At 36.1% G+C, this 9450-nt stretch overlaps 1 protein-coding gene across 1 annotated transcript; it reads left to right on the forward strand.

Annotated features, from left to right (window-relative positions):
- On the forward strand, nucleotides 1–1920 carry LOC120071793 (NADPH-dependent aldehyde reductase 1, chloroplastic-like). Its single transcript, XM_039024175.1, has 3 exons — nucleotides 1–594; nucleotides 861–1219; nucleotides 1662–1920. The coding sequence occupies exons 1-3, from the start codon at nucleotides 95–97 to the stop codon at nucleotides 1682–1684; spliced, it is 882 nt and encodes a 293-aa protein (XP_038880103.1). The 5' UTR covers nucleotides 1–94; the 3' UTR covers nucleotides 1685–1920.
- The last annotated feature ends 7530 nt before the right edge of the window (nucleotides 1921–9450 follow it).

A 9450-nucleotide genomic window follows, 5' to 3' on the forward strand; every position in this document is an offset into this window, starting at 1 on the left:
CCAATTCTCCAATAATATCTTCCATATTGAATCTCTCATCATCTTCTTCCTCGTTTCTCTGCAAAAGCTGAAGCTTTTTTCATTATTCCCTCCGATGGCTACCGAAGGGAAAACGTTTCCACCTCAAAAGCAACCAACCCAACCAGGGAAAGAGCATGTCATGGACCCTTCTCCTCAATTTACAAGCCCCCAATACAAGCCCTCCAACAAGCTTCTCGGGAAAGTGGCGCTCGTGACGGGCGGCGACTCGGGGATCGGTCGAGCCGTTTGCCATTGCTTTGCGCTCGAGGGTGCCACCGTCGCGTTCACCTACATGAAGAAGCAAGAGGAGAAGGATGCTAAGGATACGCTTGAAATTCTGCGGGAGTGTCAGGCACCGGACGCTAAGCAACCGATTGCCGTTTCTGCGGATTTAGGGTTCGATGATGATTGCAAGCGCGTGGTCGACAAGGTCGTGGCGGCCTATGGCCGGATTGATATTTTGGTTAATGCTGCGGCGGAGCAACACAAGACCAACTCTGTGGAAGAGATTGATGAGCAAAGGCTTGAGAGAGTTTTTAGAACTAACATATTTTCTCAGTTCTTCATGGTCAGGTAAGAAAAATGGAATTTTCTTTTTCATTTTAAATAGAGCTAGATTAGTTAGTAATTTTTGTATGAGGTTGATATGGCATACTAATTAAACTAGGAAATTCATAGTTTAATTTCTTAAGTCTCTAAAATTTGTATCATGGGCTAAAATGTGAAAATATTTAATTTCATGGGTTGAAATTATATTTAATATTTAAAATCGTCATTGCTTTTTTTTTCTTTTCACAATCATCCATGTTCTTTGAACCATTTTATGGTGTCAATACCAGGCATGCGCTAAAGCACATGAAGGAAGGCAGCTCAATCATCAACACAACTTCGGTGGTTGCCTACAAAGGTAGCCCTCAGCTAGTAGATTACACGGCAACAAAAGGCGCCATCGTGGCTTTCACCCGAGGTCTTGCCCTTCAATTGGCAACCAAAGGGATAAGAGTGAACGGAGTTGCGCCAGGTCCGATATGGACGCCATTGATCCCTGCTTCGTTTGACAATGAAGAGATCGAAAGTTTCGGGTCTGAAGTTCCAATGAAGCGAGCAGGGCAGCCAATCGAGGTTGCTCCGTCCTATGTGTTCCTCGCCTGCAACCATTGTTCTTCCTACTTCACTGGCCAAATCCTCCATCCTAACGGTCAGTTTCTACACAAACAAGAAACTATAAATTTTGTTATTGATTCAATTATGAAAGTTCAGGTGATGGATACAATTATTAGTTTCACACAAGGCTTTTTGTTTTGTTTGGAGGACCTAAATTGATACACTGTTTATTAGCTTAAAGTTAAATTGATATGGATTAGGGGTGGTATTAATTAAAGACAAAAAAATTAGGAGTATGAAAAAGAAAACTTATTAAATAAAGAAATCATGTTTGGAGTATAACCAAGAAAATAATGATCTCATTGACCGGAGGTGTTTGGGTGGTTCAGTTTTGAGTTAATGTCTTGGAGTCGAGAAAGTCTGTGTCCTTGGTGATGTTTAACGATAAATGGATTGAATTATCATTGATTGTCTCATTATGAGACGATAGCTTCATTTTTGTGATATGATTTTCTTTTTTGGGTATGAATATGCAGGTGGGACTATTGTGAATGGGTAAAATCTGAATGAGTGTGGAATCATTCCTAAAGTTCCAACTTTGACACTTTGACAAAAAGGTTGTTTGTGTGCTTTGTTCATAGTAAGTGTTTGCATTTTTTACTTTTTCTTTCTTTTGTTTTTCTAAAATAAAAGTGTCTCCATATGTGCATTTGAATAAAGTTGAGAGGTTTGTAATTTATTTTTTTTTTGGAGACTTTCATAGGTATGGATCTATATCGAAACGTGTGACTTTTATCTTTTCATTTATTTTCGGTTGATGGTAGACAATCATCTCATTTTTGTGCGGCCACTTAAAGAGGTTTATTTCATCTGATAGTTAGTTGGCATTCAACTCAGAAATCGAAGTTGAGCTATTCAAATTGACAATTGAAAAAAAATACAAAAGAACAAAACAACGTAAAAAAACAGGGAGATCAATTTATATCTGTTTACTAACCATGTGTTGGTTACATTCATGGATAGAGAACAATTTTATTAGAGAGCGAAATATAAAATTTTATAGAGCAATGATCTAAGGGAATTTGGATAGAGAACAATTTTATTAGAGTGCGAAATATAAAATTTTATAGAGTAATGATCTAAGGGAAACTAATTAAATAATTTAATATATTAAAAAAAAAAACTAATTTTAATGAGGTTTAGGATTTAATGTATTTCAACCAATTGATTTGAATTTTTTAATAGATAATAGGTGTATCGGATGTAATATTAAATATATTGTTAGACGTATTCAGAATAAAATATAGTGTTAAACGTACTCAGATTTCTTTATCAAACTCAAGGTAGTAGAATGACAAACAATTTGACAAAAACTTTCGAATCAAATTAGCAGATCTGGACTAGAATAAAAAATTTATAGATGTATCAAATGCAATGCAACATAAATATATTGTCAAACATATTTAGATTTTTCCTTCAAACTCAAAGTGGTAGAATGATGAACAAAGAATGATGAACCACTTGAGTTTGTGAAGAAAAAAAATTCTGAATCAAATTAGTAGATCTGGGCTGGAAATAGAATACTCACGAACTTGTGAGTTGGAAACAGAGACCTTTCTCTAACTTTGGAAACAGATACCTATCTCAAAACATAATCCACGAACTTAATTTTTGAGCTGAAAACAGACCTACATTAAAGGTTTGAAAATTAAAGGTTTGAAAATGGAACAAAAGGTCCATAAAGGTAGATCAAGTTAAAAGTTTGATAAACAAACCATGAATGAATCATAACGAGCAGATGAACCAAAACAATTGAATTGAGTCAAGTATTTAAATCAAATCAAAACAACTAATTTGAACCAAATTAAATCAAGATATAACTCATTTGATTTGAGAACGGAACAAAGACCCACAAAAGTTATTTGACATAATTGTAAATAAACTAAAATTGGATGAACTTGAACCAAATCAAAATGAATGAACAAAACCAAGTCAGATCAAATCAAAATTCAACACGATCCAGCGGTTGAAAAACTCTGACAATCAACTTTGTGGAAGTTGTCCCTGAAAAATCGAACTGCACTGCAGTTTTACAGATTCGGTGTAGCAGAAATTATGGATAACACCAGAGCTCAAAACAACGATCCAACAATTTAAATCGAGACGATATGTGTCTTCCACAAGATGATAAAAAATCAGTACGATCTAACAGTTGAAATTTGGGCAATCGACAACTTTGTAGAACTTGTTCCTTAAAAAATCGAACTACATTGCAATTTTATAGATTCTGTTCAATAGCGATTATGGATAAAAATAAAGCTCAAAATGACATCCAATCATTCAAAATTAGACCCTATGTGTTCTGAACAAGCTGACCAAAATTCAGCACAATCCAACGATAAACTCTCCGACAATTGACAACTTTATGGAAGTTGTCCCTAAAAAATCAAACTGCCATGCTCTCTCGATGAATTTGTCAATTTTTACGTTCAGGCCATACATTTTTAATTGTTGAACAAATGTGGAATTTCAAAACCTTAACAAATATGCTTTTATACTAATTTGTTACCAAATCGACAATTAAAGAATACAAAAGAACGTAAAAAAAAAATAGAGAAGAACGACACACATATTTTAGTGGTTCACTAACAATGTGTCAACTACGTCCACGGGATAGAGTTAGAACAATTTTATTAGAGAAAATATTATAGAAAATACAAAATCTTATAAAATACCACACAATGCCACTCATGCCTTTATAATTAGAAAGTTTATATAGTGCACTTCTTTAAACCCTATGTAAAGAAGGAAACTAATTAAATAATTAAATATATCAAAAAACCAATTCTAATCAAGTTTAGGATTCAAGACATTCCAACAACATTCACATGCATTGTAATCCTTTCCGAAGAAAATATTAAGACCTCTCTACCACAGAGCATACCAACAAGATATAAATAATATATCGCGAATACTAGAGATGATATCTTATATGCTTATAACAAGTTTATTTCGGCTTGAAACATGTGTTTGATGCTTAGAACTTTCAATTTTTACTATGTAGAAAAATTATTGGATATCGTGGGTTCCTCTCCATTTGCTCATTGCTATGGGTTACATTTTTTTGCTGTTCATTGTTGTTGGGTTATTTAATCTTTTCTAGGCCCAATTACTCAAGATCAGAAATGGTGAAGAAATGATTAAGAAAGTCTCTGTCAAATCCTTGATGCTAGATACTCGATGCTCGATGCGAATTTCCTTCTATCCTCGACAAGAATCTATTCTTTCCTGGATGGAACTCAATTAACGGTGGTCAATACTAGATCCTACTCGATGAGTCTTGATCTTTACTCGATGCAACTTGAAGACGAAAACGACTGACTCGAAGCTACTCGATAAAAGAAATCGATGCATGATTCAACTCGATACACTAAAATTCAATACGATTTGAAAACAAGACTATATTCACGCGATTTGTAGAAAGATTGAAGTCGATTAAACAAAGAAGATAAAGACAAGAAGAAGAAACACACAAGATTTCGTGGTTCGGCCAAGATATCTACGTCCATGAGAAGATTCAAGTTCTGTTTCACTTAGAAGATTGTGTACAACTTGTCTTTTTACAGAAGAATAGAAAATGATGAACTTACACTGTTTTCCTTTTTGATCAGTGGTATTAATAACATATACCAACAAACCGTTACAAGATAAAGTTAGTTATAAACAAAAACTAGTTGAGGTATTTGAGTCACGATTTCTTCAAATTCTCCATCTTGAATCTAATGCCTTGCAATCTTTTGATCTTCCTAATTCTGACCATTCTGTCTACCTTGTGTTTGGAAGTTTGGAACCAACATATTCTAGACATTTGACCAATTTAATCTTTAAAACTAGTTTTGTCAACATGTCAGCTGTATTCTTTGATGTGTGAACCTTTCGAATTTATATTTCCACTGTCTCTACTTTATCTCTGATGAAATGCTACTTTATATCAATGTGTTTAGTTCTAGTGTGGTATTGTAGCTTTCGGGATAAATGGATAGCACTTTGGTCATCACAATAGAGTTTTACCACTGTTTGATCTATTCCAAAGTCTTTCAGCAATCCCTTAAGCCACAATGCCTCTTTAATTGCTTCTGTTAAAGTCATATATTCAGCTTCTTTTGTAGATAAGGCTATTATAGGCTCTAGTGTTGCTTTCCAGCTGATTAGATTAGGACCATAAAGGAGTTGGTAACCTATTAGAGACCTCCTTTTGTCCAAATCACCAGCATAGTCAGCATCCACATATCCATATAGTTCTAAGTTTTGTTCAGCTGATTTCGGTAAAATAGTCTTGAGTTTTTAGACCAAACTAAGTATCTTAGGATCCGTTTAGTAGCCTCTCAGTGTCTCTTACCTGGATTAGATATATATCTACTAATTAGGCTAGTTGAATATGAGAGATCAGGTTTGGTAGAAATCATTAAATACACTAGGCCCATCTGTCTGACTATAAGGTATGACAGTCATTTGTTTTTTATATTCTTGGTTAAAATCTTTAGGAGAGTTAGTTGAAGATAGCTTGAAGTGTTTTGCAATAGGTAGGCTTACAGGTTTAACATCACTCATATTGAACCTTTTTAGGATCTTCTCACAATAGTTAGACTGATTGATGCTTAGAACAGACTCCTCCTTGTTCCTTAGGATTCTAATTCCTAGGACCTTGCTTGCTTATCCCATGTTCTTCATATCAAACTCCCTTTTTAAAAGGTTTTTAACACGAGTTAGATCTTCCTTGGACCTACCTCCTAGTAACATATCATCTACATATATGAGTAGGTAAACCTTGTCCTTGTAAGAACCTATATTTAATAAACACATATGTTAAATGAACTTCTTTTGAATCCAATGCTAGATATATAGTCATTGAACTTTCTATACCAGCACCTAGGTGATTGTTTTACATAGAAAGGGACTCTTTAGCTTTCACAAATGCAATGCAGTCTCAGGTCTCTGACGCACTTCTTGGCAGATTCACTATCAAGTAAGACAAATCAAGAACCTTCTTCAAGGCAAACAAGTGCATCACATTTACGACAAGTAATGGCTTAGCTGACTCTCTGGCAAAAGCTGGACACTCATCAGCAGATGATCTTCCTTTCTACCATCTGATCTTCCTCAACATTGCCACACTGCGTTTTTGAATGATTTACAAGGTCTGTATGCAACCAGGCCGACTTCTTAGGGCAAGAGCGTGACTTTGGTAATCCGGTTCGTCGCTCAGGAGAATACATCTGGGGTTTACTGTTTTCCTTCTCTCTCTAACGTCTTGGTATTGGGTCAGCTTCTGTAGCGGTAATGAACTTTGTCTTCTTGGTTGTTGACGAATGCACCTTTCTTTTATCAAATCTCAGGGACATGGTCTAATCATGAGGGTATTATTTTATCATGGTGTTGGATCCCAAGTTTTTATGGATTCCTTCTTTGTTACCGGGGTCGACCCCAAAGCCATAATGTCTCAAAACGACGAGACCATAGAGAAACTCTTTTTTATTCCTTTCTTTCGAACTTCGTGAAGAACCCCATTCAAGATCTCCCTCGTTACGAACAAAAAAGTGGGGCTGCGCCCCAGTTGTACACTCCCTTCGTTCTATGAACCCTTGTTGATTCTGAACTTCGTTCACGAAGGAACCGGACTTTTGACGGGCCAGCCCTTTTTTATACGCCGCTTTACCCGAAAATGAGCTTTGCACCTCTGGGCTCCCAGGATAGAATGACTTGTTGAGTAAGCAATAGAGATTTTCCTTTCCTTTAACTTCAAATCCTTTAGGTTGGTCATATAGATTGTCTCTTCTAGATGTCCATGAAGGAAGGCAGTTTTCACATCTAATTGATACAATTCTAAATTATTTTGAGCAACCAAGGTTAAAAGAAGTCTTATGGAGGTTTGTTTAAAAACTGGAGAGAAAATCTCTGAGTAGTCTATTCCTTCCGTTTGAATAAATCTCTTTGCAACCAACCTTGCTTTATACCTAGGTTTTTTTTCACATGATGCACCTTCCTTAAGTTTGAAAACCCATTTAGAGGCAACTGGTTTATAACCCTTAGGCAAAGGAACTAAAGACCAAGTGTCATTCACTTTTAGTGAATGCATCTTCTCATTCATAGCTTATATCCAATCCCTTGCATCAGCACAACTTGTTGCTTCTTCAAAGATTGCTGGTTCTTGGTTAGTAAGAGCCACAACAGCATTTAGAACCAAATTCATATAGTTCATTTCAGTATATCTAGCTAGAGGGATAATGGTTCTCCTTTCTCTATCCCTAGCTAAGATATACTGACTCAAACCAGGCTGCTCATTTATAGTCTCCTCTTGTTCTCCTGCATCTTCCTCAACTTCTCTTGTGTCACTAGGTAGGTTAGATTTTGTTGGTTGCTCAGTAGGTAACTCTACCTCACCTGTGGTGGATGACTTACCTTCATCATTAAGCCTCTTCTCCTTTTGCATAAACATCTTTTCTTCTCTAAAAGTGACGTCTCTACTAATTATAAACTTCTTCTCTACTGGATGCCATATTTTAAATCCTTTAACACCCTCTGTGAAGCCTACAAACATGCACTTAACTGCTCTGGCTTTCAACTTTCCCTTATTTTGGTGAATAAGCCCTACAATCCAAAGACCTTGAGGTTATCTAGATTAGGAAGATGATTAGTCCATTTCTTCTCAGGGGTAAACAATTCTAGAGATGTGTGAGGGCATCTATTCAAGGTATACATTGTGTAGGCTGCAACTTCTGTCAAATAGTTTTCACTTAGGATAGCATCAGAAAGCAAACATCTAACCCTTTCCATTATAGTTCTGTTTAACCTCTCAGCAACCTTATTCTGTTGAGGTGTATACCTCATCGTTCTATGCCTAGTTATACCACTCTTACTACAATATTTGTCAAAATATTCATTGCAAAACTCAAGCCCATTGTTGGTTCTAAAGTATTTTAACCTTTTAGATGTTTGGTTTTCTATCATAGCTTTCCATTCTTTAAACTTCCCAAAAAACTTGGTCCTTAGTTTTAAGAAAGTATATCCAGCTCTTCCTAGAAAAGTCATCTATAAAGGTTAGAAAATACCTTGAGCCACTAAAGCTTGGTGTAAGAGATGGTCCCCATAGGTCAAAATGTACATAATCCAATATTTCTTTGGTGGTATGCTGAGATTTTGTGAAACTTTGTCTTGTTGCTTTCCCTAGAATACAGTGTTCACAAAAGGAAAGGTGTTCACTGATCCCTTTGGGCAGTATACCTTGTTTAGACAATGCTTGCATCCCTTTTTCACTGATATAGATAGTCTTTTGTGCCACAAATCTACCTCTGTCAAGCTTGCTGTTGAAACCGTGTAGGCATTAGTCATCATCTCTACTCTTTTTGCAATATAGAGGTCATTGACCTTTTCACCAACCAAAACTACCTTAGAATCCTTAATCTCCTCTAGGATTCCACCTTTTCCTCTACACTCACACTCAATGAAGTCAAGCATACCCAGAGATATCAAATTTCTCATGAGCAAGTTACATGTCTCACATTTCTGAAAAGCTTGATTGATCCATCCTTTAGCTTTAAGGAGGCTTCATTGTTCCCCATGTACATAGATTCTTCATCCACATCCTTGTAGGTATTAAACCAAGGTCGGAAGGGTGTCATATGATAGATACAGCCAAAGTCAACTACTTAGTCATGCTTCCCAAGAGGACTTATTTGGATGGTTTTGTTTCTAGTAGAGGCTAAGGCATCAGAATATAAGTAAAACCCTTCAACCATTGAAGCTTCTGGCTATTTCCTTTCTGATCCTTCTTTTTTTTTTTTTTTTTTCTTGATTTTTCCGTTTTAAGTTTTAGCAATCCCTCATCAAGTGTCTTTTCTTCTTGCAGTAGTTACATCTCAGCTTGGTTTTGGGTTTATGCTTTTCACCAGACTGATTTTTAGTCTTTTTAGACTGATTCCGCTTGTTCTTGTCCTTGACAAACAGTCATTCTGCACAAGGCTGCTCCTTTTTTACTGACTGAAGCTCCAATTCTCTAGTTATCAATGCTGAAATAATGGCATCAGTGGCAACTAACTCTCTGCCATATTTCAAGGCATTTTCCACCTCTTCATAGGCTTCGGATAGAGAGTTCAACAAGACAAAGGCTTCATTCTCATCGCCAATCTTTTCGCCAAGGCTCTTGAACTCAAAAACTATCCTCTTAAACTCATCCAAATTGTTTGATAGTGGTTTAGCAGAATCCATCTTAAAAGTGAAGAACTTTTCCCTTAGATACATCTTGTTGAGGAGATCCTTAGTTTCAAA

The sequence above is a fragment of the Benincasa hispida genome, chromosome 2 (genome assembly GCF_009727055.1).
Source record: "Benincasa hispida cultivar B227 chromosome 2, ASM972705v1, whole genome shotgun sequence".
NCBI lineage: Eukaryota > Viridiplantae > Streptophyta > Magnoliopsida > Cucurbitales > Cucurbitaceae > Benincasa > Benincasa hispida.